General features: G+C 54.1%; 5 protein-coding genes across 5 annotated transcripts; 4 read left to right on the top strand and 1 right to left on the bottom strand.

Moving 5' to 3' along the window:
• Positions 1 to 173: 173 nt before the first annotated feature.
• Positions 174 to 1,977, top strand: NCS54_00067900 (Phosphoacetylglucosamine mutase; the record flags this gene model as incomplete). Its single annotated transcript, XM_053146325.1, has 2 exons — positions 174 to 1,067; positions 1,120 to 1,977. The coding sequence occupies exons 1-2, from the start codon at positions 309 to 311 to the stop codon at positions 1,975 to 1,977; spliced, it is 1,617 nt and encodes a 538-aa protein (XP_053002300.1). The 5' UTR covers positions 174 to 308.
• A 2,593-nt stretch (positions 1,978 to 4,570) lies between these two features.
• Positions 4,571 to 5,836, top strand: NCS54_00067800 (Cystathionine gamma-lyase; the record flags this gene model as incomplete). The annotated part of the gene is made up of 1 exon (XM_053146324.1): positions 4,571 to 5,836. One exon carries the CDS (start codon positions 4,571 to 4,573, stop codon positions 5,834 to 5,836), a length of 1,266 nt encoding a protein of 421 aa, XP_053002299.1.
• Positions 5,837 to 6,184: 348 nt separating this feature from the next.
• NCS54_00067700 (Hypothetical protein) lies at positions 6,185 to 7,877 on the bottom strand (the record flags this gene model as incomplete). Its single annotated transcript, XM_053146323.1, has 2 exons — positions 6,185 to 7,554; positions 7,613 to 7,877. 2 exons carry the CDS (start codon positions 7,875 to 7,877, stop codon positions 6,185 to 6,187), a joined length of 1,635 nt encoding a protein of 544 aa, XP_053002298.1.
• A 4,249-nt stretch (positions 7,878 to 12,126) lies between these two features.
• NCS54_00067600 (Hypothetical protein) lies at positions 12,127 to 12,877 on the top strand (the record flags this gene model as incomplete). Its single annotated transcript, XM_053146322.1, has 3 exons — positions 12,127 to 12,253; positions 12,322 to 12,398; positions 12,461 to 12,877. 3 exons carry the CDS (start codon positions 12,127 to 12,129, stop codon positions 12,875 to 12,877), a joined length of 621 nt encoding a protein of 206 aa, XP_053002297.1.
• Positions 12,878 to 13,699: 822 nt separating this feature from the next.
• On the top strand, positions 13,700 to 15,454 carry NCS54_00067500 (Hypothetical protein; the record flags this gene model as incomplete). The annotated part of the gene is made up of 1 exon (XM_053146321.1): positions 13,700 to 15,454. The coding sequence occupies one exon, from the start codon at positions 13,700 to 13,702 to the stop codon at positions 15,452 to 15,454; it is 1,755 nt and encodes a 584-aa protein (XP_053002296.1).
• Between the last annotated feature and the right edge of the window lie 5,988 nt (positions 15,455 to 21,442).

Raw genomic sequence — 21,442 nt, 5'->3', positions numbered from 1 at the left:
CGAATCGTATCATGAGGTCTCTCTTTTTGGACGACTCGAGACATCCAATCAGAAGGGGGCATCTCACCAAATCTGTTGCGCCGCCGGGTCCATGGTTGTTCCGATCCTTTCTCTCTGCACCCCCACCTTGAGGTCCTGGTCATCTTGAGCTTACTACGTAGCACTCCATCGAGCAGGCTCGAGAGGCTCCATACCGCGCTGAATCCATCGTAAGCTGTGTCCTCTTTTTCTCACCTTTCTTACACCTCAGCTCTCGATTCATTCACCTCTTTGTACCATCCTATATACGCAAGACCTACCTCCGTAGAATGGACGGCCAGATCCTCGCTGCTTCTGAGAAGCACCCTATTGTGCCTAACCATACTTACAAGTATGGCACTGCGGGGTTCCGCATGAAGGCTGACCTTCTCGATGGCGTCGCCTTCCGTGTCGGTCTCCTATCGGGCCTGCGCAGCCGCAAGCTCAATGGCCAGGCCATTGGCGTTATGATCACCGCCAGCCACAACCCGGCCGTTGACAACGGTGTCAAGATTGTCGACCCCATGGGCGAGATGCTTGAGCAGGAGTGGGAAGCCTACGCTACCCGTCTTGTCAACTGCCCCTCCGACCAGGAGCTCCTTGACACCTACAAGGCCCTCGCTGAGCAGCTCAAGATCGATCTCTCTGCCCCTGGCCGCGTCGTCTACGGTCGTGATACCCGTCCCTCGGGTCACTCCCTCGTCGCTGCCCTCGCCGATGCCTTCGAGGCCACCTCGACCGAGTACACCGACTACAAGATCCTCACCACCCCTCAGCTTCACTACCTGACCCGCTGCATCAACACCGAGGGCACTCCCAAGGCCTACGGAAAGGTCAGCGAGGCTGGTTACTACGAGAAGCTCTCCGAGGCCTTTGTCCGCGCTCTTCGCGGCAAGAAGCTCCAGGGCCAGCTCATTGTCGACTGCGCCAATGGCGTCGGAGGCCCCAAGCTTACGGAGCTGCTCAAGGTCATTCCCCAGGACGTGACCGGCGCCGACATCAAGGTCGTCAATGACGATGTGCTCCGCCCCGAGGTTCTCAACCTCGATGTAAGTCTAGCTTGAACTCGGGTACAGATCACAATTGCTAACAGTGTCTCAGGCCGGTGCCGACTACGTCAAGACCAAGCAGCGAGCTCCTCCCAGCCCCAAGCCTATCCCTGGTGTCCGTTGCTGCTCCCTCGATGGCGATGCCGACCGTCTGATCTACTACTGGATCGACCCTGACACTGGCTTCTTCATGCTCGACGGCGACCGTATCTCGTCTCTCAACGCCTCCTTCATTGGCGACCTCGTCCGCTCTGCTGGCCTTGCTGATGACCTCCGCATTGGCGTCGTCCAGACCGCCTACGCCAACGGTGCTAGCACCAACTACATCGAGAAGCACCTTCAGCTCCCTGTGGTCTGCACCCCCACCGGTGTTAAGCACCTGCACCACGTCGCCTGCCAGTTCGACGTCGGCGTCTACTTTGAGGCTAACGGCCACGGCACCGTTGTCTTTTCCCAGGAGGCCATCCGCGCTTTCCGCGAGACAGAGCCCCAGTCACCTGCTCAGAAGGATGCGCTTGAGACGCTGGCGGCTGTCAGCGACCTCATCAACCAGACGGTCGGCGACGCCATCTCGGACATGCTCATGGTGGAGGTCATTCTCGCTCACAAGGGATGGACTCTTAAGGACTGGGCCATGACCTACACTGACCTCCCCAACCGCCTCGTCCGCGTCGAGGTCGGCAACAAGGATCTCTTCCAGACCACGGATGCCGAGCGCCGACTCAGCCAGCCCGCCGGTGCCCAGGATGAGATTGACCAGTGTGTTAGGAAGTACACCAATGCCCGTTCCTTTGCCCGCGCCAGTGGCACTGAGAACGCATGCCGTGTGTACGCCGAGGCTGCCACCCGCTCCGAGGCTGACGAGCTCGCCAACAAGGTTGCTCAGATCGTGAAGCAGTTTGGCTCTTGAGCTGACTCGCCTCGCCTCGTAGAGTGGGCATGAATTATGACTGAATTGCTGTAGACGAATAAATGAAGAAAAAGGGTGCAGTTGGGCTCCACGCGCAGACCCAAGTTTCCACACTCACTCTCGGATAAGGCAGAAAAGCAGGAGGATAAGGCATCAAGGCGTCAAGCAAGCAAAGGCGCGCATCGCATCACATCGCATCGCATCATGTCTGAGTGCAAGTGCAAGCAAATCCGGGGAACGTTGGACTTTGCTCCATATGTCTCATCTCGAATCTGTGTTGTGATAAGGGCCTCATAAAAAAAAAGCACATCTCATTTTAGATAGACCAGCCGCCATGGATGTTTGTTCTAGAATTCACCCGATCCCCGACTTGTCCATTACGGGAAGCCGAGCACCCTCAGATCTGCTGACCCGAGACTATGACGGCGACTCGCCTCTCCCTTGACGACACGAGCAATCACGACATCGATCTGCAAGGAACGGTGCTCCCTTTTTGGCAGCTACCTCGGCGTCTGAGTTTTGCGGGGGAGTCAGCAAGAAAAAATACTACGTAGTAACAAAGAGCACTCGCTATTCTTGTTGTACTCCCACACTCTGACGGAGGTTGTTCACACCACGACATTCCCTGCACGGGAAGTCGCTCGTGGATGCTATTTGCGGATGCCGACCAGGCCCGTATCGCCCATGCCATCCATGATTTCAAAGCCAATTTCTGCTCGGGCGTGTTCCAGGCTGTGACGAGAATAAACTCGCAGATCTACAGCAGACGTCAGTGTAGCAGGATACAGTAGTAGGGCTACAGTACGCAAGGGCGTGAGCTACACTACAGTAGGCCATGGAAACCTCCTGATGTCCGAGTTGCGGTTCAACTGTCCTGCGTAGATTCCCATCGTCCATGATACGAGTCACACGCATGGTACATACCAATGCTTCTCTCTCACCGATCACAGCTGGCGTATTATCTGCCTTGTTCTTACATAACAAGGCCGACTTTAGTAATGCAAGTCCAGCTCTCTCTCCTCCAACATTCCCCTCGTGGCTATCCGCCTCTTGCACACACCAGAGAAGCTCCTACAGATAGACCTATGCATCATTCGGAGGTATCTTGTATGGTACACACACGCCCCCTCCACCATTAGCCCGAATGAGCCGCTTCTGCCCGCCACCAAACGGACGGAGTTCTCTATTCGCGCAGGGTCAGGTTGGTTCCGCAAGGACCCTTTGGATGAGGGGAGGAGAATTTGACTTGAATGTACCCGTGCCCGGCACGGACGGTGAGGCGGTACAAGCCCCGGTGCTTGGCGTGTAAATAAGCAGCTACAGATCAGTTGCATTTGTCATTGAGTCGAATTGAGCAATGGACCCGGTACCGCCGCCGTGTGTGTGTGTCGATTCGTTAATTTTTTTTCTCTCACCCATTTCCCATCCATTCACCTGACGGCGGGCTGGAAGCAGCACGGTGGATAATTCCCTCCTCGGCCGTTTTTTCCTAAATCCGCACCCCTCTTCTCGGGTCATGACGCCAGCGACGAATGACGACTTTTGATCGCGGTGCGCCATCGAGCCATCCAGACCGTACTCTACATGTACTCTCTAATCTTTCCAAAGCAGGGGGGAGTGAACCCCGAATGGACGGTGAGATCTTTGTTGAGGTGCGCCTCGGATGGTGACATTGGCTCCGGCGCCGGGGGAGGAAGAGTCATCAACCTCTTTTCTTCTGACTTACAAATTGTAGTAGACATGGGAAGGAATGGAAACAACAAAGAAGACAATGGATTCAATTGTGTAATCAATCACACATGAAACGACTATTTAGACACACGAGAACCCAGTTTTTTTCTTTCCTTCGTAGACCCTTTCGATGAATGATTCCACAATCTTGGGCTCTTTCTCAGATCCGTAATCCGATACAACCACCACCATCCAGGTTGTTCAAGTACTTGGATACACCGAGAGCCGATAACCGACGATAGACCAGCACCTCATTTTTCAGCGCCTGAGTCGCCAAATAATTTTACTTTTTTTTTCTCTTCCTCCTCTTCACCTGCATTGTCATCTCTCTTTGCTTTTTTCCTATCGATCAAAGGCACTCCCTTGCTGCAAAAGAAAAAAAAAGGTGCTCGTTGACGTGATCGTCAAGGTTTAAGAATTTGAAACCTTTTCCCGAACGAACGAACGAACGGCTTCCCGTGCCTCTGGAACTCGGACCCCCTCGCTCCGTTAACCGCCTTTTGCGCATCATCTCGACCCAGGATCGCGTCAAACCAAGAGAAACAAAGGAACCGCCGCCGGTTTGCAATTGGAAAGCCTGACTTGGCCGCATTAAGAAGCTGCTCTTGGCCTCTTTGATATCCATTCCCGACAGGGGGAAACACGGCATAGCAACCTATCCATAGGTACAAGTTTTCCTTCTGAGCCCCGCTACCTCCTCCACTTAACCCCGGCACTCTCGCTCTCGTCGAGTTCATATATAACAGCTGGTCCATCAACTCAGCCCTCTGTTCCTGTTCCTATTCCTCTTGTCTCTTCACCTCTTTCTCTCCTCCCCTCTTCAACCGACATACATCTACCTCCTTCCAACAACAACAACATCATGTCCGCCATCCCTCTCAACTCGGACCCCGTGGCCACCCCGCCTCGCCCGCCGTCCCCCGTCCACGCCTTCGGCACCCTCGCCGTCCACGCCGGCTCCCCACACGACCCCGCTACCGGCGCCGTCATCGAGCCCATCTCCCTCTCCACCACTTTTGCCCAGACTGCCGTTGGCAAGCCCGTCGGCGAGTACGAGTACTCCCGCTCCGCCAACCCCAACCGCACCAACTTTGAGGCTGCCGTCGCCGCTCTCGAGCACGCCAAGTACGCCCTCGCCTTCTCATCCGGCTCTGCCACCACTGCCACCATCCTCCAGAGCTTGGCTGCCGGCAGCCATGTCATCTCCGTCTCTGATGTCTATGGCGGCACCCACCGTTACTTCACCCAGGTCGCCAAGGCCCACGGTGTCAAGGTCACTTTTACCCCTGAGATCGAGGTCGACATCACCGAGCACATCACCGACCAGACCCGCTTGATCTGGATCGAGACCCCCAGCAACCCGACTCTCCGTCTCGTCGATATCCGTGCCGTCGTCTCCGAGGCCCACAAGCACGGCGTCCTTGTTGTCGTTGACAACACCTTCCTCTCCCCCTATGTCCAGAACCCCCTCGACCTTGGTGCCGACATTGTCGTCCACAGCGTGACAAAGTACATCAACGGCCACAGTGATGTCGTCATGGGTGTTGCCGCCTTCAACAGCGACGAGCTCAAGGCCCGTCTGGGCTTCCTCCAGAACGCCATTGGCGCTGTTCCCTCTGCTTTCGACAGCTGGCTCGCCCACCGCGGTCTCAAGACCCTGCACCTGCGAGCTCGTGAGGCCAGTCACAACGCGACCGCTGTTGCCACAGCTCTCGAGGCCTCGCCCCTCGTCATCGCCGTCAACTACCCCGGCCTCGACTCTCACCCCCACCGACACATCGCCAAGAAGCAGCACCGCGACGGCATGGGTGGTGGTATGCTGTCCTTCCGCATCCAGGGCGGCCACGCTGCCGCCGAGCGCTTCTGCCAGGTGACAAAGATCTTCACCCTCGCCGAGAGTCTGGGTGGTGTCGAGAGTCTGGTCGAGGTCCCCAGCAGCATGACCCACGCCGGTATTCCCCGGGATCAGCGTGAGGCGGTGGGCATCTTTGACGACCTCGTCCGCATCAGCTGCGGTGTTGAGGACGCCGAGGATCTCAAGAACGACGTCCTGCAGGCCCTCCAGAAGGCTGTCACGGACACCAAGACCAACGGTATCAACGGCGTTAACGGCTCCAACGGGCACTAAGCGTGTGTGTGCTCGGTATTTTTGGAGTTATGCTTCTTTAGATGACCTATGACGACATTTGATGAGATTTGTTTTCTTTTGTTTGAAGATGCCATGAGGCATTGAAACCAAAAAAGAGGGTGATAAGGACTTTCAACAAAGTCGAGAGAGAGAGCGGGCATTCATATAGCGACAAGGGTTAAAAAAAACGGTGCGATTTGCATCATTTCTGGTATTGGTGCTTGATAATGGCAAGCTACCTAATATTATCATTCAACTTGACAATCGTCTATAAGTGCGCCAAGGTATTTGAACTTGCCAACCGTGTAACTCCATGCGATCATTTGTGTGTATGTGAACTGTGACTCGTCAAATCGTTTCTTCCTGCTGCTCGTCTGTCGCAGGGATGCTGAAAAGGTTCTCAGTGAACTCGTTGGCCATGCTGCTCTCGGTGGACCACTCGTTGCGCCGCTGGTGTATCTCGTTCATGCCTTGACACGCTGTCTCGGCGATGTAGTGTAACTCGTCGAGCGTATTCGAGTTGCAGTTGGGGAAGACGCCGTCGATGCTCCGCTGCCACTCCGACGTCGGATTCGCAATAGCCGTCTGATACGCATTTGCGTCATATTCAACCACCCCAAGTGCACGGGTTCGAACTCGGAGTTCATGCACGAGACTGTCAAAGTGAGCGTCCGCAGGAAGATATTCGACAGGATCCTTAGTAGCTGTCGTGGGCTGGCGGATGCCCATCACAACCTCGACGAAACGCTGAGAGATGCTTCTGCCAAGACCGCAGGGGTCAATGAGATCAAACTCAGGGTGAGTAGGCATGTCTTCTCTGAGATAGTGATCGTAGGCCAGGAAAGATGCTCGACAGACCCTCAGCTGTGGTGCGGCGCATCTCAACGCCATGGCGATCCAATGACAATCCTCTCCGGGTCGCTGATTCGGCATTCCTACCCAAAGGACCTTCTTAGAGTCCTCGTTCCAATCCCTCGACTGCTCGACTTTGAGATACACCTCGTTCAGGTATAGCTCTTGAAGCGTGGGCCCAAAGTTCTCTGCTGTCCGAAGGAAAACCTCTGGGCACACCTCAACTCTCTTGAGCTCCAGGCATGTCAGGTTGGAAAGGATGATGTAGGGAGCTGGTAGCGATTTAGCAAGCCACTCCTCGACGGGCATCTGCCAGAATTTGGTCTGCTTCAATCCTCGTGGGGGTCGGTCGTCGTGGTCCATGCCTATCAAACACAGACTCTTGAGCTCCTCTGCATTCTCAACCAGGTTCCAGAGGCACGATCCAAATAGGCCTACGCGCTGCGGGTCGTTTTCGTGTCGTCGTAATGTCAAGACGAGATGTTCCAGCACCTCTAATACTCTGATAATGTTCATGACATCGCTTGGGTTCATCCACAGGTGGCATATCGCGACATCGGTCACGTTTTCTATGACCAGAGTACTGAGCTTGGCCGAGTCCTCTTCGGATCGTTGAGCAAACGCCTTGAGGGTGTTGGCAAGGATCATGGTGGCGGCATTGCAGTGGCGGCCGACGAGCTGAAAGGGGAGGTTGAGGCGTAGACGGTCGACGTCGCGGCAGTAGAAGAGCATCTCCTCCACGGTGCGGTAGTAGTCTATTTCCGTGAATGACGTCTCGTTCATGCAGTACTTCTTGTGTAGCGTTCGACAGAAGTCGGTCATGGACGGGACCCGCGCGAAAACTGTATCAAGGAACTCGACTTCGACTAGCCAATCATCCATGTCAGCGACTACACATCCAGAGGCACGACGGCATGAGCTTACGATCATCTCGCAGGACCATCAAGTCAATGTAGAGACTCTTGCAGTGGTATCCGACCGTCTGGAGCGCATCCATCTGTGGATGCGGCACGCCGCTCGTCTTGCTCAGGCGCGAGAAATCCAGGTCGAGGGTTCGGCAGGCAAAGGGCTTGAGGATCTGGTCGAAGACACGACAGACGAGGCGAAGCGAGAGTACTTTGTTCTTTGGGCCGAGGAATACGCATTGTTGGAGGATGGCGTCGATGAGCTCTCGGGGTAGTTGATCCATGATGAAGGCGTCGGTGAGGTTGGCGGAGAGCTACGAGATGCAATGGCGAGAACAGAGGGGTTAGCGGCAGTCGCAGTGCATTGAGGGCCAGCTTATGACGGCGGAAACATGTGGTTCCGAATGGGCGTTGCTCGAGTAGCTGGGTGATCTGAGCTGTTTGACGATGGATGGATGTCGTTGATAAGCAGCACTGGCTGCTGGGCGCCGCGTTTGTGGAGTTGTTGGCTTGGAGGTGCTTGACTTAACCATGGATCGTCCCGCTCTTGGATGCAGGGACCTGGTTGTCTTGAGAGCCCCCACCCCCGCTGATCCTGTCCTTTTAGGTGCTGACTTCCACTGGCTACCCTAGAGCTGACCTTGAAGTGCTGAATTTCGGGTGACATGATTTATTGTTCTCATTGATTTGTGATATTTCGACCACCGACATGCCATTCTGAACACGCCTGGTCTGGTAGGGTACGCCGGGTAGCCCAGTATAGAGGGCTCTGGAAGTGCTACCGGCTCCCGACCATCACCATGTGGATGAGAACTAAAGCACGTACCTTTAGTGCTTAGCATACTGTTCAGACCAAGAAAACCATCAAGCACCTAGACACTGATCAATATACACAATCGAGTCAGTGATTGTGCCCTAGTCAGATTTCACACCAGAATGATGAACATGGCACCATAAGGCAAGGACCGGCATTGATCCCTAGGTACATCCGTGACACTCAATGACGCCAGAGACATTCATCATAGCTCCTCCATCTCACTTTAATATGTCAGCCCAATATTACAGAACCGCATCAAACACCGCTGGTTATACTGGATGTCCGTATAAGGATGGCACGTGTCGAGCGAACAAATTTACGGCAATGGCCCTTCGTCATGGGCAACCAACAAGGAAGACATAACAAAGGGACGATATATACTCGCTGGGCATTTACAACCAGGTCCAATCGCAACTATTCAAAGACAGCGCCATCCCTCCACACGTGGAACAAAAAAGGCAGAGCCCTGCAATATGATAGATACGTAAAGGGCGCCAGTGAGACACCATTGAGCCCCTTTTTCATAATGACGAGGCCTCACTGCGAGAGGGAGGGCAAGGTTGATAAGAGCCCATGGCCCAAAGGCAGTCAACAAAGATCGGAAGACGTTGCCGGGCTAGCGGGGAATGCAACAAGATTGACAACGAATAACGAGCCTAGCAACGGAGAAGTCGGCAGCGCTCACTCTCCATGGGCAATGTAAAGAGCACCTGACGGAGTATCGGCACGGCAATATGGCAACTTGCACACGATTTGACGCTCAAGTAAACTCGAGCTTTGCCGGTCTGGAAGACACTCAGACGTGGCCGCGCGGCTTATGGAGGCTCTCTGATCGACACATTCGGGATTAGACGCAAGCGGCTGCTGTGCATCTCGGGGAAACTCGAATATGACCATCAAAATGGCGTCTCAAACTTTGTCAGTTGCAAGCTCATCAATGACACCGAGGACTTGAGTGGATCATAGGGACGAGGCCAAAAGATCGCCAGTCAAACAAACCCTACGGCTCAGCCCACAACAACGTCTGAACAGGTTCAAACAAACCTTGAACGTCCTATCATTAACAAGCCAAAACCGTACCACGCGCTTAGCCCATTGCGCGACACTGCTAGAGAACGCACTGTTGTGGCACGAGAGGCAGTCAAACAAGAAAGCCCGAGGGGTTGGGAACCGATCGATCGCCAGTCGGTAGTACGGGTATCGCGCGTGTGGAGGTGCCTCTGCAGCCCTAACTCACAGAAAGCGCTCCGTAGAGGGAATAGACTCGGGTCGCCCAGCCTCCCCGCGTGTCATGGAGAAGAGGCCAAAACTGAGTGGTTGGAGTATTGGAGATTCGAGGCCAAACACATGACAGGTGCTCCGCAAGGCGGCTATCATGGCCTCTCACGTTGGCCGATCTGCAAAGCTAAGCATGTGGCGCCGTTGTGTTGCTGTCTCGCTGACCTGGCGACTGAGACGCGCGGTGTTACTCAAGTTCAGACTGGCGTCTCATTCGACCCTCGGTCTGGGGCGCTGGTTGGGGGATATGATTGGCGAAAGCTCACAGGAGCTTGTCGCAGCATTGTCGCGATAGCTCCTGGGTCTCGTCGACGGTCTCCTTCGTTTCAAAACCCATTGTCGAGGAACAGTGAATGGCTCCGAGGCGAGAACCGGCCCAATTTGATTGCCGCTGGCCACAATCAAACTTGATACATGATCAGAAATTGCAATATGGATGATATGGATGATAGGCAAAGCAAGGCCAGTCCAGTCAAGTCGGAGGGACGGGGGCATGGGCAGATTAGCTTGGGAGGGGGGGATGAAAGTGACGCATTCTGGATGGGACGAGACAAGGAAGATGGGGCCGGGTGGGGACAATCGCGCGGGACAAGTTGGCAGCTGCATGCTAGGTTGTCTTGTACACTTCCAAAAGGTCATCCACTTGATGTGGAAATTTCTAGATGGCATTTTGAGCGTGGTGAATTGCTGTAGGGCCTGCAGCGGTGCAGCGTTGGGATGCGATGACAGCTATTGCATGGATCGCACAGAGTCCAACATGTGTATCTGTCTGTCTGTGACACTGCGCACTATGCACATGGGTTAGATTGAGATAACCCAACGTGGGCAAAAGGACCGGGCGTTTGATACATCCGAGCTGGGATGCCATCGATGATACCCAGCCTGTTGGAGAAAGATTGTCGTCTTGGCGTCCCTGGCTGTGATGAGCCAAATGGACGCGGAAGATGGATGGACTTTTCCCTTTCCACTTTCCGGGTGTCCCGTCTTTTCCGGAGATGGCGCTGTCGAGCAGATCTCTAGTTGCAGCTCCAACCTCGCGCCAAGAACCGAGTGCTCGACGTCGACGTGGAGATGACATCGCCGAGGCCCAACGCGTTGGAGTTTGAGATCAACCCACAAAGACAACACTATGTGGCCGTCATGCCCATTCTGTGAGGAACGGAGCTCTGATGAGGCAATACAGATGGTCGCCAAGGTGGCCCGTGTCAAATATTAGAGACAGTGGTGATTCAAGGTGCTCGAGGTTATTGGCTCGTCTCAGATATGGGCCCTCGGCATCGGATGGAGTTCTCGCTTGTTGAGCCGGGCATCTCCAGCTGGCAAAAACTGGTGCTGGGCTAGATTGGGCTCCATGCTGGGGCCCAGGTTCAACACGAGCGAGAGTGACGAGAGGAGACGGTGCTAGCGTGATGCCGAGACTTTGCTACCAGGCCACCGATTGTCTATCGAGGTGCGTCTAATCCTTGTTGTGCGCAACAAGTCAAGTCGGCTGCCGCCTCCCACGGGCCCAACCTCTTTTCCGGACCTCGTGGGCCCGGTTATTTCCCTCGATAGGTTCGAGCGTGGCGGCCTCCCGGCCCCGGTCGCTGGACTTGGTGTCTTGGTCTTGGTCAGCGGCAGAATCTCGATGGCCATTTCAGGTAGTTGCAGCAGTGAATGCCATGGATGGTGGTTGGGATGGGATGGTTCCTGGCGCGGAGCAATGATGGTGGTGGTAGTCATGACGACTGAACGGAAATGGCGCCGGCAAGGGCGAGCAAGGGCATGTCGTGAGTGGCTGCAAGCGGGCGCCGGGCAAGGGGTGGATACGATGCGATGCGACCTCTAGCTGGCTTGTGCCTGTGCGTCGTTGCCCTTGAGAGTTTGGAGCGAGGAGAGCTGGCGGGCAGCTAGGCCGAGCTCCATGTTGGCTCATGGGGCCTCATGGATGTGGGTTTTGTTGGATTCATGGGCCGCGTGGGTATGTTCTGTAGGTGCTGTAGGTTACGGATTGTGGGTGCGTGCCGGCCGATTTGGACCGACAAGGCCTGGAAGCATCGTCTGTCGCAAAACGTTAATCAAACCGAGGCCACTGGCACTGGCACTGGCACATCACTGCACCGCACCTGCCCAGACTAAATCCGATCATCGCTTCCTTTTTTCCTGCTCCCTCGTTTAAAACCCAACGCACCTGCCCTTGAACCTCCGCGTTTGGTCTGCTCCCCTTCCCCTTCCTTCCCGTCCCTGTTTGCATCAAGCTTCCCGTTTCTGGGTCAAGATAAATACCTAGTACTCCGCCTGCTTCACCCCCAAGCAAAAACAACAACACCACCCCGGAGCATCCATCGATCAACATCATCATACCACCTGGTGATCTTCGACCTTGCTTGTCGCACCGTCTCCTCATCGCACTCTTCGGTATAAGTCTCAATTCATCCATAACATCAGACTCATTCAAAATGCGATCCACACTCGCCTTTTTCGCCCTGGCCGTTTCGGCCGTCACGGCTCAGACTGCTGTCCAAGACTACAAGAGCTCCCTGGACATGACCATTGACCCAGGCACTGTTGAGTTCGGAACGCGAGGTATGTACCAAAGCCGCTGAGCAAGGTCAGAAAACCAGAGGATTATACTGACGAGTATGTTTTATTAGCCGGTTGGTGCAATGCTCAGCAGGACACTTGCGATACCCTCTGCAAGGACGACACCAAGGAGAATGACTGCACTGCGGTACGTGCACTGCTCAACACACCTATCTGTTGTATGATCATGGAAGCTAATGCCGCTATCAGGAAACCCTTAAGTGGGAATGCGCCTGCACTTCCAACAGCTCCACTCCCGGTCTCCAGTACTACACGCAGACCATGCCCACCTTTATCTGCCAGGAGCTCTTCGCTCAGTGCATCTCGCAGAACGCCGGCAGCCAGAGTGGCCAGCGGGATTGCAAGCAGAAGATCCAAGCCCTCTGCGCCACCCAGTCCCCTCCCAAGAACACTGCCAGCGACGACGACGACGATGATGATGACGACGCCACGACCACCCTTTCAACTGCGACCCGTTCGGCCACCCAGACGGCAGCCAGCGCCGATGCCACCGAAGAATCCGTAACCTCGACCACCTCCGATGGCCTTGCCGCCCCTACTATGGCGCCAGCGGGCAAGGGTGCTGCTGCAGCTGTTGCTCTCGGCATGCTGGCCTATCTGCTCTAATGAGCGAATGAGGTTCACGTATGCGGTGCTCTATTGGCAGCGCCACAACACAGGTTCCAGCATAAACACGTGCTGGACCGATGGGTGCCAGGTTGACGTCGTTTCGAACGCCTGTTTTCACTTCTCGTACCCATTTTTGTTACCAAGTACACATTTTTTCAGACATGCAACGCGATACCTTTGACGAGTAAAGACCCGACGATGGAAGCTTCCCTCGAGGCTTTGACGAGGTAATGACACGCTCAGGCGTATTGGACTGATGGTTGACGGATTGAATGCTTTATGCTGCGGCAGTGCGACTTTCTGCTTTGTATTCCCCTGTGGGTAACAACAAAGGGAAAGTCGCACTTGGGGGTGGTGGATGTTTGTGCTTTATCTTTACTTTTTTCCAATTCAATCATAGCAAGAGGCGAAAGGGAGTAGGAAAACTTCATATTGAACAAAGAACAAAGAAACCTTGGGCTTTCAGTCTTCTCCCTTTGATACCCCGGTGGATAAAGGAATTGTTTGTTCAAGGCCAAGGCTATGGTTGCCCCAAGCATGATTCAAATTCCGTCTCATCATGCCCGGTATTCATTGGGCGCACGATGGTGAACAAAGCATATGATGGTTGATGAACGGCCAGGCTCAGTGAACAAGCTGACGATGGAAAACAGATGTCCCAGAAAGCCTCGACACTGAGATGTTATATATTCCGAAGTGTTTTTCCAGAGAGTGTTGTACAATTAGACTCACTCACTCACTTAGCAGACCTCTTCTGGATGTTCTCAACAGCTGACCACCTCTACAGATAACAAGCAATCCAGACCAACACTTCGCATCATGAACACCAACAATCAAGGTACGAGGTCCAAAAGACCACAGCCGCCTTCATCATCAGAGCAGGACAAGTATACACGTCCTCCACGCGTCAGCTTCGGCGTCGAGCTAGAATTTCTCGTCTTTTATCGAACGAATGGTATTGATGACGAAAGTGTAAGCGGCCTCCCATCCGTAGAATCCACCAAAATACCGGTCACAGACAGGATAGCTCAGATGCTGAGGGGGCACGGCTTAGATGCATATACAAAAGACGAAGAACAAGACGACCGTGATGAATCTAGTCCCCTTGGGTGGCTAGTCGACACTGATGGCTCGGTGTCGGAACCCGGTCTGCCGGATGACGGTTCCTTTGGTGCCACTGGTTGGGAGTCTGTTGAATTGAATAGCCCGCCGCTATATTCTTGTGATGAAGCATTCCGGCTTCTCGCGGCCGTTGTCCGACTATTGACGACCAACTTCCGGGTTCGTGTCAATCAAAGATGCGGAATGCATGTTCACGTCGGGAATGGCCCTCACCATTTGGATATGAGGGCTGCAAGGAATTATGCTGCTCTCATCTGGGCAACGGACAGTGTTTTGTCCACCCTTCACTGCCCAGGCAGGAGTGCAGCCAAGTATTCCAACTCGAACCGCCGCCTCGCATACACGGATCTCTCGAAAGGTATGGATGCAAAGGAGGCTCACGACATCGTTGCTAACCACGCATCGAGCTGGATTCCTCGGTATCTCGGGCGAGCGAGGAAGTTGGGGGAAGCCCCCGTTGTGTCGCGTCAAAAGCTTCGCCAGCACATCAAGGAACAGGAAAAGAATCGGGATCAGGACTTTGCGGCCTTGGATCCCGAGTGTCCCAGTGATGATTCAGACTGGGAGGCTCCCAATAGCAAGCCCTTTTACCGGCCCAAGAAGCCGGATTCTCAGGCACGGAGAAACAGACGGCGGATACCAGGCGGCGACTTCCGGCTAAAGGAAGAAGGGGAGGAAGCGCGACTCGATGGTGAAACCATCACACGCGAATTACCCCCTCAAGTTGACTTTGGCCTTGTCGGCCTGGATCCTCCACCTTCGCCTTCGCCCGGTTCAACGCCGAAACCGTTCCTGGAGGAAGGACGCCCGAGGCAGAAACAACTCGAAATAGAGAAGATTCTGGAGGACCCTAAGATCGTGGCTCGGCATGATGAGCCGACCTGGTACCCAGCTGCAAAGTCGTGGAAGCCCACCTGGCCGGGGGTCAAGGAGCTTCTCTCCTGTGATGCCGGTGTGCATCAAATTGCACTGTTGATGAGCAGGAATGAAGAGGATGACCGGTATGCCAGTAGCAACTGGGCGACGAACACTCTCGATGGCATGACCCCGGGCGACCAGCGCTCCAGAGGCGGCCGGCGTACCATCGAGTGCCGTCTTGGGTGTGGCAGCTTGGATGCGGAATGGGTCGTAACCTGGACAAAGATCCAGTGCCGCCTCCTCGAATGGGCACGCGACGCAGACCCTTCGGCGTTTATGGAAGTGCTCTGCAAGCTGGCGAGAGACGATCACTCGGACGAGTGTACGTACGACATCGTGGACCTGCTGAGAGACCTCGGCATGTACACCGAGATCAAGATTTGCGAGAAGCGTCTTGAAAGGGCAGAGGAGGCCTGGTATGAGTGCATGCTCTTCGAAGATCCTCCCCAGGTTCCCTTCAACATCAACCAGGGGGGTGCCTCCTCTGGTGCTAGCAATGAGGACGACTCTGAGGACATATATGACACGAACTAGACTGGAGGGCATTTCCAGTGCAGTGTGACGGACCAAGGGCGAGTGCCTCTTGGATAACAACAAGTGTTGTTGAAAGGCAGTGGTGGATGATTGGAGTTTGGGGTGAGCAAGGGGCGTCAAGTGACATTGGGTGCCTTTGATAGGAATTGTCATTCATATTTTCTCCTTTGTTTTCACTTTATTATCATATAGCAAACCCAGTGGCTTGTCTTTGTTACTTTTCTATTTTTTAGTCTTGTTAACAGCTCATGTTGAATGTCAGTGCATCAGAACTCGTTGCTAGGTGACAACTCCCTACTTGTGCAGTGAGCTTGACAGTAGGTGGTGCAGCAGCACCGGGTGTAGCTCGGTCTTTATACGGTCCGAACGTTGTGTACTGAAGCAGTACCACTACTGGACTTTGCTAATGGGCATCTCGAGTATCTTGGTCGACTCCATGAGCAGCTGGGACTGGAGTTGACGATACTCCTTTTCACAGGAGGGTATATCCCTGACACATCAACTTCATTTGGCGTCTATTCTGGTTTTCCGTCTTGCGTGAGTCTTTATTCGTGCCTGCTTATCAGTTGCATCATGTTGGACGATATTCAAGTGAGCGTAGGCAAGCTGGGGATAGGGCAAGGTCTCCTCGAACTCATATATGGCCATTTCTGCTAGGTGATCAGTACGAATATATTCCAGGCAGCCATCCTACCTCATGGAGTATTCGCTCTGTCGCTGAGTTAGTAAGTTGGTATGTTACTGAGAAAAGTATGGTTGAGTTCCCGTTTGGTGGCGATCGTTCACGCTCTGAGGCATGGCCCTCGCGTTTGGATTGCTATACCTACCTCAACACGCGTACTCCTCCACATGAATTTAGCTTCAGCCCTGGCCTTGAAAAACATACTCTCACACTCAGCCATATTCGGTCTTGATCAAGTCCACATGTTTGTTATCGACTTCATAACCTAGGTACTCTTGCAAAGCTGCCTACCCTATGCCTCTACCGGGGGAAAACCAGGCAGACCTCACCGCCCTTTGACTCCTCACGATTCAGTCCTCTCTGAAACGAGACCATGAGGCCTGTTCCCGGGGGAAATCACATGCTTTGGCATCATCAACTCTTCGGACCATGCACGGCAATGACACGGCAAAGTGGACTCAAGGCGTTAGCACTTAGACGGCGAGTCAGTTGATGGGGGAGTTAATGCGAGGAAATATAGCTTAATGTGAGGACCGTTAATGCTCTCTGATAGCAGATAACCGGTTTCTTTAGGTCACGTTAGTTCCGTCCAACGATAGTTGCCTGGCAGGTGATTCGAGGTGGTTGGTTTAATGCGCGGCAGAGACAGGTTTGCTTGCTTGCAGGAACTTGGAGCTGCACGACTTGAACTGCAGGACGAGACTCGCATTAGCTAGTCTCTAACGCCCAGCAAGTGCTCTCACAATGATCTCGTCATGTTGTATCGTGAGCATCTGTTATAGATGTCCATCTCTATAATACTTGAGTCGGCGTGTAACCCTCCAAGGCAGCTCATACAGAAAGTCGCCACCCAAGATCGAGAGAAAGACATCATAATGAGTGAATTAACGTTCCAACGGCCAAGGAAAATCCCCGCGCACCCGGAGAAAAACCGTGTGAATGGCTGGTGACACACGTGTATGGCCGCGAGTCGAGTCTGACGGGTGAAGAAAAAATCGTGAAACGCGCTTATTTGGAGCCAGAGTGAGAGCTAGCAGCAATTGGATCAATTTGAAGTGGCTGTCAAAGAACCAAGCTACAATTCGGCTACAATAGTCCCGGTTGCAATTGACGAACTAGCAAAGAGTGAAGAAAAAAAAAAAGAGGCATTTTTTCTTCTGGGTTGCCATTGATTGGCTTTCAGGAGCTTGGTGCCCGAGCAAGCTTGAAGCTATCCGCATGCCACGTTCTATGCGGCCAAATGTGCGGCCACCTCTCCTGCTCTCTTTGAGGAACGACAGCCAGCCAACGGATTACACTGTACCTGAAAGTTCGTACATGCGGCCGGATTTCGAGGCCCCATCAGCCTTAAACAAGAAAAGCCAGCAAAGAACCCAACCCGAGGCCCTGGGAGAGGGGAGACGACAGGATGGGACGTCCAGAGGGCCGCAGGGCTCTCCCATGCAGTCATACGCTGGCACCACAGGCGGCTTGTAGATGGGGTTTGCCGTCGTGATTTGCTGAGGCATCCTTGCTCTGTCACGGCGAGACTGTTACAGAAGGGAGCCTTTTTCAATTTCATTTCTCACCACCCATCCGGACGAGAAGAGCCGCATCTTGTTGCTAGCTGCCAACGGAGCAGAGCCGAACATGATGGGTGGTGGTGCTGGTAAGAGGAGTCTGGATAGTAAACTCTGCCTCACGAGTTTGGGTGACTTACGGACTCGCCGCTGCTTGTTTGCTGATGACGCATGATGCAGCAGTCGCCTTCTTTTTCGTGTTCACGGTGCATGTTGTGTCTCTGCTGGATTGGACAGCTTCGGTGTGCGTGAATGCGAGTCAGATCGTGAATGCCACGAGATGGAGTCGAGAAGCACGCACGGCAAGCTGGCCCGCCTGAACGGCCTATTCCTGGTGTACCTCGCCGCACTTGGTTGTTTGGACTGCGCTGTAGGTATCGAATTGGCCACCGTGAAGGCCCATGTGGAGAGAGGGACGGCGAGTCGAGTGAGGTCTGTCTGGTGTATGTACCGACCGACCATGCAACGAGAGAAAAAAAATTGCTTGTGTAACTCTGTCAGTTGGATCATGGATGGAACAGATTCCGCGAAACAGGTTTTGTCCCCCCCCCACGAGACGGACAATGCTACTTCCAGTCCAAAACAACCATCCCATCCATAATCGAGATCCCTCAATGCTGCTCTGCGCCTTTTCCACTGGGAAAAATCTCAAACACAAGCTCCGGACCTTGATCGCCAATCGATCACTCTCAGGCAGGGATATGCTTGTCTGATGCCCCTGTACAAATACCACCCCAGCCGCAGAAACGGTTGAAGAATGGAGGAGAATGGGAATAAAAAAAGAGCTGCTCTGCCACGCGACAAAAGATGGGTCTCTTGGCTCTCTGTTGCGAGGGGGACAGGTCCGGGGTTGATGGACAGCCGGACGCAATAGAGCGCCGTCATGCCGTGTAGCACAGGATAGGCAAAGTTGAGGAGGATTCGCTGTGGAGCGTAGAGTCGTTTGCGAACAACCTCTTGTTTCGAGTTCTGCAATGGCATCTTGGCTTACCGATATGCCCTCTCTTCGAGTCCGGTGCTTCCGTGGGCATGGGCAAACTCGGCTGTCGTAATCAAGTATCCATTGGCATCTCCGATCCCTACAGTAATCTGCGTAGTCTCCTGCGCTTGACTCGAAGCTGACCAGCAAGCCGCAGCGTCTCATCGCGCAGAGGGACCGGCCGCAGGCGAGAGGATGATCGTCGTCTCGAAGGCAAAGATTAGAAATCCAAGACCGTTGCCGTTGCCGTGCCCAGAGCCAAGATCCTACGAGGCATTCCGAAGAGTGCGGAACGGAAGACCCAAAACGGAGTATGGATCCCGTTCATCATCATCAACGTCGCGGATCGGTGGAGAAGGCAGCGTTTCAAACGGCGGGGGAAAAGCAAGACGAACGAACGTTGGGGCCGTTGGAAACATCCAATGCATTGATATCCATTCGGAAAGTGGGTTATATCCGTAATGTGATATCGAACCCGCGGTTGCTGCTGTACTGTAGCATCACCAACACACGGCCCCACAGATGCAGCGTAGCACGGTAGACGGAGACTGTTGCTGGTCTCTTTTGTGAGATGTGATGGGCTATGGAACGACAATCGCTGTCGGACGACGAGGCTGTGCAGCTTGGATGTGTGATCATTTGATGAGATGCGATGGATGTGTGGTGTGCATACGTCGTCTTGGGTTAGCCGGCAATGGCTCTAGGCCGTGATATGCCGTCCCCCCCAATGTCACGTGGGCACCCCCTGCTTGACCACTGTAAGCCATTGTACTGAATTATGTCTTGGATCCAGTGTTCAAGAGCACTCTGGACCACCATAGGCCGGGCAGATGGGATCTCCTCGTGCCCTGTATGCAACCACTTTGCCAAATTGCCATCGACGGCTTAATCCACCACGCTGAGGCCATCAATATTGTCTCAACAAGGAGGAAAAAGAAAAAGAGTGCCTCTCATGAGGTCATGTCTCTCACCTTTCCCTTCCGCCCCCGCTCGCCGGTCAACTCCATGGTTTCATGGCATCACCAGCTGCGGCGGGGGCCGCAACGGCGTTGGATGATGTGCGTCGTGTGTTTGGCGGGGGTGGAAATTGATGTATGCGAGATGGTGGGTTTAGGTAACCCAGGTTAGGTAGGGTTTTGTTGCTCGTTCTGTGAGTTGAGTGACAAACAGCGACATGAATAATTGCTTCTTCCTGCACGAGGCCGAGTGTAATTAAACTCGTCCATGTCACGGGCTCAGCCTCGTGCCGCTCTGGGACTAGGGGAGGATATTCTCGAGTGCATGTTTGGTTGGGCCTTGGATGGGGAGGGGGATGCTACGACAGGCGCTGAGCTACTGATGCAAGTCATTCTTTGATGGTGTCACGAAAAGACACGGGACGATGTTGGTTTCGAGAGAGGGGGAAAGCCCTCTCCGGTGTAGTTCGGAATGGGGAACTGAGGGGGGAACCAACCACCAGCCGCTCTGTATGCCCGTCTGACTGTACAAGGACCTTACCCCTCGCAGCTCTCTCGAGATGATGAGGAGGAGGGCTGCGTGCCTTGCAGCAAGAAGCACGCACGCACGATCTCTGAGAGGGAGGGGAGGGGCCAAGGCCAAGGCCTGGGTTTCAGTGTCCCACCACCCACGAACTATCAGTGCCAGCGAGGCCCACCACTATAGCCGCAAGAGACGGCAGAGGTCCAGTAACTGACTGCGGTAGTGGTGGTGATGGGTGATGGCGGTGGTGGTGGCTGGTGTTGGTCCAATGGTGGACCTGCAGTATCGGGGGCGACCGCTCAGCTCTCAACTCTCAGAACATCCATCATGCAAGACCCCATCTCAAGAACAGTCGGATCTCACCGTCAGCTATCTCATGCAGTGCAGACACACAAGGATACATCAATTGGACCCTGAGGATGGGTGGATAGGGCCTTGCAGACGGAGAATCTCATGTTCTCGTAGAAGCGACAATCCCATCACCCTCTGATACCCATGATCATGATCATGATCATGATCGTCGCCCGATCTACGTCCGCTCACCGTATCATCCAAAACGCACACGAAACGGACGGACAAACATCAAGCCCGAGCGTTCCTGGATGATGGCCATTAAAAGCCATCAGAGCCGGGGTCGAAACGGGCGGGACGAGCCTATCAACGGGACGGCTCACAGTCCGATCTTTCGTCTAGCTCGTCTTCTCTTTGGTCAGCCCGGACTTGCCCACACCCTCTCCCTCGGCCATGGTCCTTTGGTTCTAAGCCTCTTTTTGTCTCGCGCCGGTCTCAGAGGCCATTCCTGCTTCTTGCGCAGCATCTCAAGCTAGCTGCTTTTTTTGTCAAGTTCGTGACCAGAAACTCGCTTCTTTTTTTCCCGCAGGATCCACCGTCTGCCGAACCATGCGTCTCCACTCGTTAATGGCATCTTGGATCCCCATCTATCGAAGTTTTCTGAAGTGAGGTACGTACAGGAGTAGACACCATGATGGCACATCCTTCTCGCAAAAATGCTCATCGAGGGATCATCCCCGTAGAGGCTGACAAGACGCGTTAAGTGATTTAGCTAGGGTCAGGGAGACGAAGTTTGTGGCCTCATGACCTAAAAGGCTGGCAGACCAGGCTGAGTAAAGCCAACATCTGGACGGGATGAACCAGGGTTGGGGTTGAATGTGGAGAAGGAAGATCAGGGGCCCATGCCATGGTTGTCGTGAACTCTTCCATCTTGTCGTCGTCCCTCTTACACCGCTTCTTTGACGGACGGCAAAACCCAGCCTCCTCCTCCAAGGCAC

The sequence above is a fragment of the Fusarium falciforme genome, chromosome 1 (assembly GCF_026873545.1).
Source record: "Fusarium falciforme chromosome 1, complete sequence".
NCBI lineage: Eukaryota > Fungi > Ascomycota > Sordariomycetes > Hypocreales > Nectriaceae > Fusarium > Fusarium falciforme.
The sequence above is the reverse complement of the archived record's forward strand: the minus strand, read 5'-3'. Positions and strand labels throughout refer to the sequence as shown.